Source organism: Sciurus vulgaris (assembly GCF_902686455.1).
Source record: "Sciurus vulgaris genome assembly, chromosome: 2".
Taxonomy (NCBI): Eukaryota; Metazoa; Chordata; class Mammalia; order Rodentia; family Sciuridae; genus Sciurus; species Sciurus vulgaris.
Genome location: NC_136462.1, coordinates 17,394,747 through 17,411,976, shown reverse-complemented (window position 1 = coordinate 17,411,976; position 17,230 = coordinate 17,394,747). Strand labels below are relative to the sequence as shown.

The 17,230-nt window shown below is 37.7% G+C and overlaps 1 protein-coding gene across 1 annotated transcript in view; it reads right to left on the bottom strand.

Annotated features, from left to right (window-relative positions):
- Positions 1 to 8,821: 8,821 nt before the first annotated feature.
- GALC (galactosylceramidase) overlaps positions 8,822 to 17,230 on the bottom strand; it is a 74,920-nt gene continuing 66,511 nt past the window's right edge. The window contains 3 exon segments of the mRNA XM_079128983.1: positions 8,822 to 9,592; positions 13,738 to 13,814; positions 14,935 to 15,098. Coding sequence (XP_078985109.1) covers positions 9,443 to 9,592; positions 13,738 to 13,814; positions 14,935 to 15,098 — 391 coding nt within the window. The 3' untranslated portion in view covers positions 8,822 to 9,442.

Below are 17,230 nucleotides of genomic sequence, written 5' to 3'. Positions count from 1 at the left end.
CATGCTGATTGCCAAGTGGCAGGTATTTGTACAGTTAAGTTTCAAGAAAAGAAGGCAGCACTGGAGAGCTAGACACACTTATCTGACTAAACTTGAAATAACAGGGTTATGGATGAGTAGAGAGCCTGAGCTGACCTCCCCAGCGCCTAGGAGGTCTTCCCAGTGCATCACCAAGAGCCATGCCCACCCTAACACTTCTGGGTAATTTTAAATATGATCTTGGTGGGTTTTGTTTAGGCTTGGGAGTGGGTGGGTTTTTGTTTTGTGTAGTGCTAGGGACTGAACACAGGGCCTTGTGCAAGCTAGTCAAGTCCTCTACCACAGAACTACATCCCCACCCCTAAATTTGTAATATTTGTTTATTTCCTAAAAACAATGATACTTCAGCTCAGCTTTAATTTAGTAGTATTTTTTAAAAAAAGAACTATGCAAAATGTCCTTCCACCAATTGAAATCTTAAATAATATTAACAAAAATAGGTACTCTGTGGCAAAGGTTGCAAGTCACCTACCCCAATGTCCATTTCCCCTTCCCACTTAGTAGCTGACCCCCAGGATGTCCCCTGGATGTCTATACATCAGCTGGAAGACTGGGTCCTAGCCTCCCCCATGACTTCCTGCCAAGAATTTTGCTATTTGTTGGTCAAATGACATAAAGTGGCCATTCCAGCCAGTTTACTTCAATGGGAAGGGTCAAGCCCTTTCTTCCCCTAATGCAAACCAATAAATGAAAGGAAGATATTGAAAGTAAAATGCTTTTGAAACATACCAAAGAATTTTAGAAAGCTAATATTTGTTTCATGATATTTTTTTGTTAAATATATATATATCACCATTACCCAAGGAGCCATAATATTTTAATGGTTCTTACACTTTTTAACCTTATAAGGAAAAAGTGCCATCATAGTTAGACTATAAGTAAGCTTTTCAGTGAACAAACATCTATGACCAGTGAAGATTTTCCATGTATCCTTCTATCTCATATAAAAAGTAATCAAAAATTCCTGTACTTTAAAAAAATTATATTTTATAAGAAAATGTAATGCAGTTCTCCAAATAGAAGATTTATCTACCTTCATCTAAGAATTCAAGATGCACTTCTTGGTTAAAGGGATATGTACTCATCAGGGTTATCCACACAGAAACAGAACCAATGGAGTATGTGTGTACAGGAAAGAGAGCGAGGGAGGGTGAATGAGGGGGGGGGAAGAGGCAGGAGAGGGTAAGAATAATTGATTTAATTTAAGGAATTGGCTTGGCAATTGTGGAGTCTTAGCAAGACCATGCTCTGCAGGGTAGGGCAACAGAAAGGGACTCCGTTGACCATCTGTTTTAGTCAGTTTCTTTGCCACTGTGACTAAAAGACCTAATAAGAACAGTTTTAGAGGAGGAAGCATTTATTTGGCACTCACAGTTTCAGAGGTCGCGGTCCAATGATGGCTCACTACATTGCTCTAAATCTGAGGTGAGGCAAAATATCAGGGTGGAAGGTCATGAAGGAAGAAAACAGCTCAGGACATAGCAATCAGGAAGCAGAGAGAAGTATTTACTCACCAGGGAAAAAATATAAACCTGAAAGTCACAACCCCAGTGACCTATCTCCTCCAACACACTCCACCTGCCTAGTTACCACCGAATCCATATCAGTGGATTAATGCACTGATTAGGTTAAGGCTCTCATAACCCAATCATTTCACCTCTGAACGTTCTTGCATTGTCTCACACAATGAGCTCTTGAGGATACCCCATATCTAAACCAAAGACTGGATGTAACATCATCCAAAGACTGAGAGCAGAATTCCTTTTTGCTTGGAGAGGTTGTTTTTTTCTATTAAAGTCTTCAACTGATTGGATGAGGCCAACCCTCATTTGCAAATATAATGTTAATCTCATCTTAAAAAAAAAAAAAAAAAAAAAAAACACCTTCAAAAGACATCTAGAATAATGTTGCGCCAGATATATGGGTAACATGACCTGGCCAAGTTGACATATAAAATTAACTATCACAGCCTCTTAGTTTTACTTGAAAACGTTAAGGTTTTGCAAAGATGATCACCATCTATACAAATTTGTCATAGAGTGAGTATAAAAAGATTTCTAGAAGGTGTGCGGCCTGGATCTAGAAGGAGGTTGGGTGGATGGCTACACCTGAGAAACGACCCTCAGCTCACTCAGTCTTGCAAAAATTCTCAAGATATTCTGGAATTGTTAGTAGTCACACCCAGGAAAGAGGTTTGCCTATAGATGGGAGTCTCCAGAGCAACTGGAAGGAGGCAGGATGGGACATATATCTGGAAGCTTCCCACTTGAAAGCTTCTGGCCATGTTCCCGCTCCCATCACACTGTAGCACAGGAAGCCCGTGAATCTACAGATCCAGAAACCATGCACCCCCACCTGGAAAATGGCCATGAGTGTCCCTCACTGAAGAGCTAACAATACACAGGTGAGTAATGGCACCATTTATATACAAAATAGGACTTACACTGTCTGCCTGTATCCAGGAGAGTCTCAGCTGAATGGCTGAAAGCCTGTTCAACAGAGTAGTAAATTCCCTGCAGCCAAGTAACTGATGCCAAAGTCCATGCTGATGCCCAAAGCACATGAGACCACATGCAGAATTTTTAACATGGCCTTAACACTACCCACATTGTGTTAAATACACACCACACAATTCAGAAGCATCAGTTAGTACAAACTGTTAAGCAGATGCAAAAAGGAATAAACTCTCTTCAATATAAATTTTCAAATCCTTAATTCTACAATGCCCACCCCACAGCAAAAGTGAACACTATAAATATCCCATTGAAAAAAATCACTTCAAATTTCTTGCCCGACAATCCTCCACAATCTCTCAAATTATTTGCATTTTCCTAAATGAATAGCAATTATCAATTCCAAGGACCATCAAGTTTGATTTTATTGAAGAAGGAAAAAAGGACAGAGGACAGAGGAGGAGGAAGAGAAGGAATAGGAGAAGGTAGAGATGATGGAGAAGGTGAAAAAGGAGGAGGAGTGGGGGAAGAGGGAGGAGGAGCGGGAAGGGGAGGGGGCAAAGCATTTTAGAACAATTTCAAATTATCCATGGACTTTAAATAGGCAGAAAAGCTGTTTTCAGAATAATGTGGTCAAATCAGACTACTTCTACCATACAATCAGGCTGTCTTTCAAGTGAATGCAAAATATTAACACAAGAAAAAAGAAAGCTTAAGTATTAGAAGAACCCACCTAGGATAAAAAACAAATCTATAGAACTCTATGATTTTTAATGCCTTCTTCCTCTTTTTTCTAAGTTTTAGTAAAACACATTTCACATCAAAACCTTCCATTTTAACCATTCTTAAGTATATAGGTTCAGTAGTGCTAAGTGTGTACTATCAACTCCAGAACATATTGGTCTTGGAAAACTGAACCTCTAGGTTCATTAAACACTAATTCCCCACTTCCACCTGAACCCAGTTCCTGACAACCTAGAAATAAGCCAAGTGTCCTTGGACAGATAAACGAAATGTTTAGCAGAATAATTCAGTCTAGGAAAGAAATTCTAACATGTTACAATACAAATGAAATCTTCTACCTTTTGATTCCAATCTACCCTATCCAATGCTTGGACTCCAAAATAGTTTAAAATATTACCAGTAGACCTTGGAGAGTGATAAAAGAGAGTTCTTATTAAGCAGGTTACATATCTAGAAGAATGGAATCTGCCATAGAGCATAACAATATTACCATAAAATGAAATAAAAATCATTTGCAAACTGATTTCATTTGCTGAAGTCATTGTGCCAGGATGGAGTAGTATAAGGCAATTTATGATCATCTGTTGGAAGGGGAAACAATAAGTGATAGACCTTACTGATTAAAAAAAGGTGAGGGGGTGAGGCTGGAGGCGTAGCTCAGTAGTAGAGCATTAGCCTAGCATGTGCAAGGCCCTGGGTTCATCATCAAGTACCCCCCCCCCAAAAAAAAATTAAATTTTAAAAAATTTCCTCTTCAGGTAAGCAACTCTGACCTAAAGATCTGGATGAAATGCAAGAAATGCAAATAAATGTCGCTGTATTTGCATATTGGCATTACCGAGTTAAGAGCTGGAAGGTATCTCAGTGATCATCCAGCATAGCTTCTTTGTTTTCTAGAAGGAGCAGCTTCATTCTGGAGCTTCAGTGATTCAACTGAACTCAGATAAATAAGTAGTAAGGCTGACATTCAATCCAGATCGTAGGACTCAAGTTCAAAATTTTCATCATAGTGTTTCTGCAGGTGTTAATGTCAGGTGATCCTCAAAAGAAGAGATATAGAAAAGGTGATCCCTTTCACCCTCAGTTTCAGTCTAGAGGAATTTATTAGATTCCAACACAGGAAGATGAAATTCAGAGTTTAAGGATATTATAGAACTGTGCAGATAAAAATCAGCATTCAAGAAGACTTCGGGCACTTGAAATTTGTAGTGCAAAGCACCTGAAAGCTATGCAGAAAAAGAGATCCAGAAATTTCCTCCTATTTGTATTTTGGGTTCTAAAGTAAGCTACTTATTCACAGTGTGAAACCCCATGGACCAAGCAAAGAATAACTAGGGAAAGAACAGGTAATGGGGACCTATTAGCTGAACTACCACATAAATTCTCACAGGGCTGAAAAGTGTTCAAGATCTAAAAAACTGTAGCAGAAAAAAACTCATTTAACTCCCAGGAAATTCCATGCCTTAAGAACAGGCTATAAAGCTAGACCAGCCCCCAAAGAATCAACCCATCAGACTAAAAGGAAAAATAGAAAACACACAATAGTTTTTGTAGACTTATATTTGTTTTGCTTTGTTTCTGTTTGTCTGTTGAGACAGGGTCTCACTAAGTTGCCCAGGCTGGCCTTGATCTTGAGAGCCTCCTGCCTCAGCCTCCCAAGTAGCTCAGATTATAGGTGTGTACTATAGGCCTGGCAACTTCAATAGCGTTTTATCAGTAATTGATAGAGCAAGTAGACAGAAAATCAGTAAGTACAGAGATGTGACCTACTTTCTATTTTAAAACTATAGCCAATCATGGAAGAAGGCTAACTATTTTAAAGGTATGATAACTAAGATAAATTGGGTCATTAAAGAGGTCTAACTACATGTAAAATAGCTTAAATGAAACAGCATATTCTCTGATCACAATAAAATTGACCTCTATAACAAAAAGATATCTGAAAAATCCTCAAATATTTGGAAATTCTCACTTCTACTTAACACAAAGTTCAAAAAATCATAAATTAGAAATCATTTTGAACTGAATAAAAATAAAACCTTAGTATAAAATATATAAGGTGGAACTAAATCAGTGCTTAGAAAAATTTTTGTTCAATGCTTATATTAAAAATTTTAAAAAGATCCAAAAATTGAAGGCCTAAGTTATATCTTAAGGAGCTAGAAGAAGAGTGAACTTAATCCAAAAGTAGAATAAGTGTAAAGGTATAAGCAACAATCAAAAATAGCAAACAAAGAAGCAACAGAAAAAAAAAATCTAAGAAATAAAAATCTGGTTCTTTGAAAGATGAATAAAATTGATAAAACACTAACTAGACCAATAACAATAAAAAGAAAGCAAGCACAAATTGGCTATATTAGGAATGTATTAGGTATTAAAATGACAATAAACAGCTTTAATACAATAAATCAAACAATTTAGATGAAATGGACAAACTCCTTGAAAGACACAAATTGTCAAAAGTAGCTTAACACTGACTTGAAAAAATGGAATCGCCCTGGTTTTAAGGATGCTCAACCACAATCCACTCTTTTTGACCTGCTTTCTGGTACTGGACCTGAGTCTAGAAACAGCACACTCGACCTCTGTCAATACAGGTCATGGGAGGGACATGCAGGAGAAGGCGCTGATCTTCCTTGCCCTTGTGTGCTTTTTCCTTCTTGCTCCTGTGGCCTAGTGTGGCTGCCAGCAGACATCCAGTGAGGCAGCCCTTCCAGGGTGAGCTGGGACAACCAGTGGCGCTTACCCACCAGGGGTCTTCGCCAACACTCTGCAGGAGTTTCCCAGAAACTTCCATCAGCACCTGAACAGTAGCTTCCTGGTGAGTTTCAACAATATCCCAGGAGATAACCTCTCAGTGTCTGGAACACACACCCCAGAAAGCAGTTTCCTGCTTGCCAGCCACAGCATGCAGCATCTCAGCGAACTTCTATGCCACCCCCGGGTCACGGATAACCCAGTGAAATGAACCTCAACCTTGACGTCTTCCAAATTTGTTCCTTTTTACTCCATCCCAACCAAGGAAGTAGCAGGTCTCTATAGGTACCATTCCTACCTTCTTTAGAGTTCTTTTTAATCCTCAGAAGTAAATCCCATTATTAATTCTTTATGTTGAGTCCTTCCTGGTGTGGTTTCTATCTCCTGACTAGATCCTTACTGATAAATGATGAAGTCCAAGATTTAAGAACCTCACAAATTCTTTCAAAAACTAAAGTAAGAAGGAATACTTCCAAACTGATTCCAGACAAAGACGTTACAAGAAAATATTCCACATGGGTGTAGACACAAACACTCTCAACCAAATATTGGCAAACAGAATTCAACCATCTGTAAAAGGAAACAAACCCCACTTGGTCAGGGACGTGAGGTTGCTTTAACATTTGAAAATCAAACAGTGTGACACAAAACATTAATAATAATATTAGAATAAAGGAGAAAAGTCATAATGATCTCATTAAATGTAGAAAAATGCTTTAACATATCCAATACCTATTCATAAAAAAAAAATCAGCAAACTAAAAACAGACAAAGAGATATCAAAACACAAAAAACTTAGAACATCACATTTAGTGGTGAAAGACAGGAACCAGGCAAGGACACAGACTCGCCCTTCTCGGCACTGTACAGACGTCCCAGCCAGTGCAAGAAGGAAACGACGTCAGAAACAGAGCAGCCATACCGGAAAGGAGAAGTAAAGCCGTCTGTGTTCACAGAAGATTTAATACCCTATGTGGAAAATCCCAAAGAATTTACAAAAAAATAAAAGCTAGAACTATTTGTAAACTTAGCAAGGCAGCAAGATTGTAGATCAATATATAAAAAATGGCTATATTTCTACAGATGAGCAAATAAAGGTCTGAAAAAGGAAATAAAAGCACACAATAGCATCAAAACCAAAATTTTAAAAAATAAATTTAATAAAATACATTTTAAGACCTGTACACTGGGAACTACCCAAACTGCTGAAGTTACAGAAGCCTTAATGCATGAAGAGATATAACTGCTCATGGATTACAAGGTGCATATTTTTTAGATATCCGCTTTCCCAAATTGATCAGTAATTTAAGTAGACTTAACAATCAAAGTTCTACCAGGCTCTTTGCAGAAATAGAGAAAATAATTTGCAATACATTGATTTTTAAAATTTGCATCTGGAATAAAGAAGAAGCTCTTAAATGAGAAAACTATTTAGACCAATGTTTTATTAAACAAAATATATGAATGGCCAATAAGCCTGTGAAGAGACACTCTAGACCTTTAGTCACCAGAATAATAAACCTACTATCCACCATTAAGTTTAATCAAGAAGATAGACAATGTGAAGCACTGAAGAGAATTATGGAATAATGAGAACTCTCCAACACTGAGAGGAATGCAAAACTGCACAATCATTTTGGAAAACAGTCTGATGGTTTCTTACAAAGTTAAGCATATTTAACATAAGACCTATCAATTTTACTCCTCAGTGTTCATCCAGAAGAAATAAAAAGATATCTCCACACAAAGGTTTGTATGTAAACACTGATGGAATTTTATCTTTAATACTGGAAAGTGGGAGGAGGACCAAATGGTAGTAATCCATACAACGGAATACCCTTCAGATGGAGTCGGTCACTGAAGTACCACACGGACAAGTCTCTAGATGCTGCCTGACCAATCACAAGAGCACACAGCACATGATTCCACTTTGAGGTTTGAGAGCAAAGAAATCTAATTAGCACTAATAGAAGTCATACCAATGGTTGTTTGAGATCAGGAGGGAGGGGAATTGAGAACATTCTGAGGTGCTGGCAATACTCAATAGCTTGGCTGGAGAGCTGGTTACGTGGGTGGCTCCATTTATCATGACTCATTGAACCAGACACTTAAAATGGGACCATTCTATTATGCATACATAAAGTACACCTATATATTAGGTTTTTATAATCTTAAGAAATCTGAACTAGAAGTCATTTAGACTTGGTTTTAATATTAAATTTTTCTCTAATCTGATTTATTCTAGTAATTAGTGTCTTATCTTCAAAAGTAATGCAAAATTTCATTATGGGTTGGCCTGTTAGACTATTAAAAATTCCTAAATAGTAGAATCAGTTCAATGAGTAATTCTTTTCTTAGAAAGAATTCCAGAACTTACTTTACCCTCATAATAACTCATTTGCTTCTAAGAGCTACACTAATGCTTAGATATAAATCATACTAATGAGAAACATGTTCAGCCATACCTAAATATAAACATATTGGGACTGTAAAAATAATAATAATAAGTGATAGCCATATACAACATTAGGAGATGACCCAATTCTGTGAGCCAGTAAAAGTCTCCTTCCACACAGAAGGAGATGAATCACTCAAGAGTTCTTCTGGTCTGTTCCCAGAGACTCACACGAGGGCAGACCACAAAAGGCACAATGAAATGACACAGGAAAACTGGGACCACTCGATCTCTAAGCCCTCTTACTCTAAGCCCAGAGCTGGCTACCTTGGGTCTTCTTTCTTCTTCCAGCCACCTGGGAAAGTGTTCACAGGGAGGCACAAAGGTTATAAGACTAGAAGTTAAAATCGGAAGAATGAAAGAAAGCAAACACCCCAATTAATCTAGTATTTATTACTGCAGAAATAGCTTTAGAGGTAGTTTATTAATGAGGCATTTTTCAAATCATCCTATTCATTACATCCTGCAATTCAGAAGCATCATTTTAAAAAAGAAGAAGGTAGAAAAAAGTACTTGTTAGAGTATAAGGATAACATGCTGAAGTGGTTTTCAAACAGCAGCTCTTCCACATTCTTAAACTTCCTCTTGCGGTAGCATCATTCACCATGAGGACATCAGCTCACTTAGACACACCACTGCACTCAAAAACACATCTCCGTGATGATCAATGCGTGGCCGTCTGCATCTTCACTTCCAAACAAGACACAGGCTTCGAGGTCTGAACCACCCTAACCACTCCTGAAGACAGGACCAACGGACAGTGTGAATTTTAAGAGACATGCCAGCTAATATTAAAGATTCATCTATATTCCCTCTGAGATTAGTTAGAAAATTTTTCACAGGATCAAGCAAAAAATATATCTTTCTTCCAGTTACTCTTCATTATCATCAGCCTCCAAAGGCTCTTATATTGGTCCATCAAAATAAGAATTGAGACTGAGCCGAAACCAAAATGAAAAAATCTAGGCAGAGTTCCATGATGTGCTGTGAGCTTCTATGAGCTTGTGGCTTCCACATGAAAGTTGTCAAACTGTGCAAATCCAAAGGAGTGAGTTCCAATTGCAGCCCAGCCATTCTTTGGGTAATTCACGCGGATGTTTGTCCACAGAGGCTTGCCATTCAACATGCCAGAGGAGAAAGAACCCTGAAGTGGAAAGAAATGCATCCCTTAAAAACATATAGAAATGATCCTCAGAACTTTGTTTCTTAATAAAGTATAGCCCACTTAGTGAAGCAAATGTTTTTCTCAAGACTTATCCACTGCAAAACACAATTCCTAGGGTCTGAACAAAAGTTTGACATATGGGAAAAAAATTCTGGAAGAATTAATAGGAACTACCTAAATAGTTACCAAGGCACAAGGAATATCCCAACATATCCTTGAGCTCCACCAAAGGGTAAAAACAAAAATGGAATACTTTTCATACCATTCTAATAAAGTTTTAGCCAAAACTTTTGTTATTTACAGTAGTTTCACACACAAGTGCCATGGTAAACAGGCCCCAGTTCTTCAGGTATGACTGTGCTGTACCCAAAACATCTGTCCCTACCTTATGTATTTAAGGACTTTGTTACAGACCCTTCACCCAACCAGAAGAGAATTAAATAATCTTAGTTTTACTGCTTTGTCCCCATGTTCAGCATATCACTAGAAGCCATAGGGAACTGGTACCCTTAAGGTAGAAAAACCATCAGTTAAACTGATTATGGGGTGGAGTGTGGGGTACAAGCAGGAAAGTGCCTGTAAGTGTGATTCACTGGTCACTGACAAAGAAAGAAAAAAACTGTGTCTTTCTTACGATGTTGCCTGTCCACTCAGTTCAGTGCTTGGAGCACCACAAACGATAAATATTATTAGGTTTCACCGTCATGACTGTAGCACGTTCTGAGCACACTTCACAACATACCAACTACAGTAAACATTTACAACGAGCTACTCTCAAAAGGTAATAAACTGAGTATCCAAAGAACTAGGCCCCAAACCAAAATAAATGCTTTTGTCTTTTTTTTTTTTTTCTTTTTCAGTGCTAAGAATTGAACCCAGGGCCTCACACAGACTTATTGGCAGAGCTGGGACTTGCATCCAAGTCATCCAACTCCGAATTCAGAGCCACAGTCCTATTACTACCTACCTGCAATAATCTTCAGCTCCAAAAGTGCTAACTAAACATCTTACTCCACTTACAGGGCAGTGAATACCGACACCCAGTCGAGGCACGCGCACACACACACACGTACAAAGACATTAGGCACAAAACCCGCCTAATGGTACCTTTCTCCTCCCCCAGCCACCCTGGCTTCCCAGCGGCTCCCTACACATGGCGGCCCTGCCTCCTTTTGCACCAGCTGTGCGGTCTGCCCGGATTCTTCTCCATAGTTCAAGCCCCACTCAGCATGGGAGCCCTGCTCTTCCGAGTTACAGAATCGGAGCAGGAGAGTTACTTTATCTCTCTATTTTTTTTTTCATTTTTTATTCATTTTTCTTCATAATTATTTATAAGTTTATTATCTTAGAATAAAGGTCAGCAAACAAAGTCCTCAGGTCAGTCATCTCTTTTTATACATAAAATTTCCCTGGAACCCAGGCATAACCACTCATTTATCTCCTGCTTTCTCACAACAGCAGAGCTCTGAGTAACTGTAACAGAGACCACTTGGCCCACAAAGGCTGAAATATTTACTATCTGGTCCTTTACAGAATGTCTGCCAACCCTTGTCCTAGAAGAAGATACAGGAAAGTAGGAGAGCCGGAATCTTGTCTGTCTTGTTCAAAGCCGAATCCCTAGCACTTAGAAAAGTGCACATAGTAGGTGCTTAATGAAAATGTGTTGGATAAAAGAATGAAACACATTTGACCCTCAAAACAACCTCACAGAAGTTATCTCCATTTTAAAGATACGGAAACAGAAATGCATAGAGGAACTCTCAGAAAGGAAGTTGGAATAACTGGTTCATCAGGAACACTATTTTTGTAAGGATATTAACTTCATTAGGTGCTTACCACATCAGATACTGAGCCAAACTTTCATTATATATAATCCCATTTAATCTTCATAAGAGGGATGTGTTGTTTTCCTAATGTCGTAGGTGGTAAAACTGAAGGTGACTGATACCAAATAGCTGGAAGCGAACCCAGCAGACTGCACAGTCTGTCATTCTACCTACCATGCAACAGTGCTGGGGGCAAAGCACCTGGCAGAAGCTGAGAAATCAACAGTCAAGATAAAAAGGATAAATTCCTCATGCTAGCAGAAATGTGGGATATGGACAATACAGATGATGTTTTGGTTTTATATTTATGCAGTGACTATTACATACCAAATACTATATAATGCATTGGGAATTTAGAAGGAACAGGAAAGACATGGTGCCTGCTTTCAAGGAGCTTATATTCTAGCAGTAGACACACAAATGCACATATGATAAAAAAGACATAAACACTAAGTAGCAAGAAAGCAATTGAAATAGGTTGATGTAAAGATGGGGGACTAAAAGGCTACCTTGGACTGGACAGCTGGAGAAAGACTCAGCATATGTGGCAAAAGTAAGGATTCAAGGGAGAAGCGGAATGTCCATGGTTGACAGACAAGAAATAATGGAGCTACAGTGTGTGCAAGCCAGCAAAATCCCTTCTACCCTAGTAAAAAGACAAGGGTTACTTTCTAAAAGTAGTAAATCAGAGGAAACAAGTGTACAGTTAGAAGTGTCTGTATCAGAGGTACAGAACACAGAACCCTACCTGTGTGATGTCACATGGGGATAAAAAGCCATGGGAAAATGCTGATTTGTTACAACAAAAAGTGGCCTTCAAAATATGTACAGAGGACAAGCTAAGTAATAAAAAAATGACAGCAATCCATTTGTTTAAAAAAAAAAAAAAAACGGCATATTGGACACCTCCCCTTATAACTCAAGAGTAAATTCCATGTGGACTAAATAATTAAACATTAAAATAAATCCTAAACTTTGGTTAGTTTGGGGAAAAAATGTTATTAGCCTTGAGAAAGGGAAAGGCTGCTTAAATAAAACACAAAACATAAAAAACATTTTAAAAGGTGAAATATTTGACAGTATCAAATTTTAAAACTTATATTCATCAAAAATACCATAAGCAAAATTCAAATACACATAACAAAAGAAAAGAAAATATCTGTGACCTACAGATAATAGGTTACTATCTAAAATTTATAATAAATTCATACAAATCCATCAAAAAAAAATCAAAATAAATGAGGAAAGGATATGGACAAACAACTTTAGAAAAAACGAAGCTACAATAGTAAACAAACATAATAAGATGTGCAACCTCCCTAATTATTGAAGAAATGCAGATGAGTTTGGAAAAATTTTTAAAGTCAATAATAATAAATATTATAATTGCTTCAAAATTGTAACTAGCAATATGGCAGTATCTATTAAAACTTAAAATTTAATTCTACTTCTATATATCTGCCTAAAAATACCACATGTGCACCCCAAGAAGCACATTTAGGATCCCCCCATAGAAGGTAAAAATTGAGAACAAAGTCATGCCCATCAAGCCATAAATAAATTATGCTGCATTCAAATCAGATATCCAACACATATTGTTAATGCTTGAAAAACTGTCATTTTCAGTGACTGGTGAGAAGAGAGAACAAATTTATTCAAAACTTATTTGAATCTCATAATTAATTTCTATCACAGTCTAAACAAAATTATGAGAGAACTACCTTGGGAGAGAATAGCATGTTATACAAAGGAATTTCTGTTCACCATTTCTCCTTGGAACACTGTCAGTCAGCAACTCATTATCAGCCAGTGATTTCTCTTTTTTTTTTTTAGCCAGTGATTTCTGATGACTATTTTTAGATTTCCTTTATACTACCATTACTCTGGAATCTTCTCTAACAAAAATATCCATGAAAACCAACTTCTACAAAACTGTGCTTATTATAGCTGAAAATCACATTCTAAACCATCAGAAATAAATTTATATGACTTTGCTTATACCTATAAGTTCCAATTCTAGTCTTGGTTCAAATAAACTGCAAAAATGATCCAGTTATTGACTAACAATTAGAAATTTAAGAGATAGAAACAAAATTAAAAAAAAAATAGTAGTCTGATAGAATCAATTGCTGGTTATTATATGGGTCACACTGACACACATTTTCATCCCAGAGATGAGTGATTTACTGGTTAAATGACTAATACTTAACATATTTTCTGCCACTTGTTTTATAACAGAAAATTCTAGAAAAGTATGAGGTCATTTTACCTACAGGCATTGAGGTCAACAATACTTACCTTAATTTTTAATGTGAGTGTATACCACATTTTTGCCGTAACTTCAACACTGCCTGCAGTATATGTGATCCATCCAGCTGTGACACAAAAAGATTATCTTAATTGATAGATTTTTAAAATCTACATCAGAATCATATAATTCAGTGGGGGCTCTCAGATGGCATCTATATGTACTAAAGTTAGCCTTAATAAAGAACTATGTCCCTTCATTTCTAGATCTAAAATAAAACATCTATCACTTTGCCATGTGTTCCATAAGCATGTATTGAGATCTGCTGCGGGCCATAAGCTACGTGTTTAAACTGCTCACAACCAAACCAGTGAGACAAACTTAGAAGCCAAAGCTTCTAGTTCAAGTGCACACTTATAACTGACTACTTTACCCTAAGATTCCTAGCTGGTGGAAGTGGTCACATGGTAACAGCATTCACTTAGAAAAGGACAAGCTAAGTTTGGGATTTATTGCATTTGAATGACTGAGAAAAAGCCAAGATGAGACATGAAGCAGAGAGTTTAAAGCACAGATCAGTGGGTACTGAAGATACAACTTTAAATTCCCAATTTCAGTTCTGCCACTATTTTTTGAGACTTCAGGAAAATCAGTTAAACTTTCTGGCTCTCTGTTCTAAAAAAATCAGTGAGATATTGTCTAGCTCACTCGTGTTGTGATTAAACAATCCTTACTGCACCCAGTCTGGGTTAAACACTGTGCTATGCAGGATAAGTGCTCTTAAAAAGAATGAGAAAAGCTGTTTCCAAGTATTAAGTAAATTAGGAAAGAGGATTTGTCCATTTGAAGCAGATCAATCCCCTTCCTTATAATTTCTACAAGCACAACAGCAACATTTCTATAGTCCTGCTTTTGGAGATGGGGGTGTCCTCAGCATTCTCTCCCTCCCCTCACTACCTCACCCCAGTCTACACAAATCCTACCCTCACAGCCCAGCTCACCCCACTATACCCTAAAAACCTTTGTATGCTTATTTTCTCATTTACTGAGCTGCTCATCTACCCCAATAAAATAATTCTCTACAGTTCTGAACTATTTGCTATTTTTATATGTGTGGTCGATCTCTTCCCAATCAGATATACAAGCACCTTGCAGTGGAACTCTTCATTGCTCCCACAAATAACAAGCAGATGCTCAAAGTAACATCACATAGCACATCATGTGCTATTAAAATAAATGCCACCTACCTAGATCACCAGTAACTCTATAAGATCCATTTGAAAAAATCCAAAAGAAAACTCCTCTGGCACTTCTAATCAAAATGCCACCTTTATTTATTCTTCCTGCAATGAAAACACCTCCCCTATCAAGGGTCTCTATGTAAACATCGCACTGTATCTTCATGTCACTCCTGAAAAATGAAAAAGTTGATTAGTCGGCTTAATCATGCCTTTCCTAATGCAGTACAAATACACTGTTTTTACAGCAAATGCTTCCAAACTTCTAACTGAAGCAAGAAAGTGATTTGCTAAGTCTGAGTTTATAATCTGGATGGGCTTCAAGAACCTTCACTGATCTTAGTTTTAGGTGTTATAAAAACTTAAGTCACTTCAATGCTTCTATTAATGGGTTAGTGGACAATAATATATATAATTCTTAAGTTCCTTAGGATCATATTTTTTATTATGTCATTTGCTTGTAAATGGATAGAACTGGAGAACACCATGCTGAGTGAAAAAAAGTCAGATTCGGAAAGTCAAGGGTCAAATGTTTTCTTTTATATGCAGAAGTTAGAGAGAAAGAAGGAAATATAAAAAGGGGTTGGGGGAATCTCATGAAAATGAAAGGGAAGATGGGAAGAAGGAGAAAGAACAGAAGGAACTGACCAGACTATGCCATGTGCAAGTACAAACGCATCCCCATGAATTCCACTTTTATGGGTAACTATACTGAGCAATTTAAAAATCAATTTAAAAGAACATATTTTTATCTATAATAAAACAACTTGCCATCCTTATAATATTGAAATAAGCTATGTTTTTCTATGAATACATAAAAAGTAACAGTTTCTACGCAAGTGAACAAAAGGTTTATTCAAATTTCCATCAGCAAAGAGAAATCATGAGAGCCAGGCTGGGAGCCTCTGGGAGAAGATGAGCTACTTTGAGGCCACTTTCTACATTCACACCTAAGAAGAATCAAAAGCTCCTGAAGAAAGGTCAGAAATTCTTTCTTTGAAAAGATGGAGTCAACTCTGTTGACTCTGTAGCAGGGCCTCTCAAACTTGGCAGTATTGGAAAACCTATTAAACTCGGCCCCTTGGCCATGGCATCTGATTCACTAAGTCTGAGGTAGGCCCTCTGAATATGCACGTCTAACTTCCCAGGTGAGGCTGATGTTGCTGTCCAGAAATCCCACTGCAATCCCACTACAATTTTTAACCCATACAGCCTCTGTTCATATAGAAGCAATTTTACCCTGATTCTAGGCTCCCTCATTACCAGGAGCATATCAAAGAAGGGGGAAGACACAGCCAACCAGGGACTACCTGAGTTTGACAACGAGCTCTCCTCCAGGTTTCTTTGTAAACACGTTCCTCAGGAACAACACAATGGCTCTAAACCAACAGAATCTCTGGAAACGATTACTTCCTACTCAATATCTAATTGCAAATGGGAAGGGAAAAAATTGCATACAACCAAGCACTAAAGGAACCATATGAAGTAAGACTAAGAACACCAAGAAATCCATTTTGGGAATGAGAGGGTGGATCTAGAATCATGTGGCTTTTATATTCCTCAGAGTTTCTGTTTAAGAGAATTTTACACTGTGAAGTTTTACTACATAAAGGAAAATATATTTAAAAATACATGCCTACAATGGGAACACAATCAGGAAGGCACACAGTTAATTATCTATCGGGAGCTGGACTGCTTTACAGAAAGACCTCTCGTGTATTCTGACATCAGAGGGAGCCCTTCTCACCACGGGCTGTCACCAGCACGAAACCTGAGGATGGGCACTCTGTGTACATCCCCAAATTCTTTCTTGACTCGTCAGAAGCTTGCAAGGGCAACAGATACTGCCAGTTTCATTCATTTATTCTATTTAGAGATCGAATGAGAGAAAATGAAACATTTTCCTTTTTTCTACCTCATATTCTAGGATGAGTGATTCTTGTATCAGAACTGGCCAGCCACTTTTGTAAAACAAAGTGAAATGGAACAAAGGTGCAGTTTACTCTTCCACTGCCACCATCTCTCAGTTGTGCTGAGGGGGGAAAGGCCAATATAGTAAGCAAATTTGATCAAAGGAATGAACAGTTTCCAAGAAAGGTCATTTTGCGATTATCTTCAGGTCCCAGTGACAGCTTACTCAAAAGACAGAACAGTGTTAAGTAGCTTTAGAAGAGCCTCCCCTTTGTCAAATTGTTGTGCTAGATTTAACAAAATCTGTGAGAAAGTTCTCCTGAAAAACACAATTTAAGAACTGTCAGCACTGAGCAGCCCTGAGAACTGAAACAGCAGTGCAGATAAGCAAGCT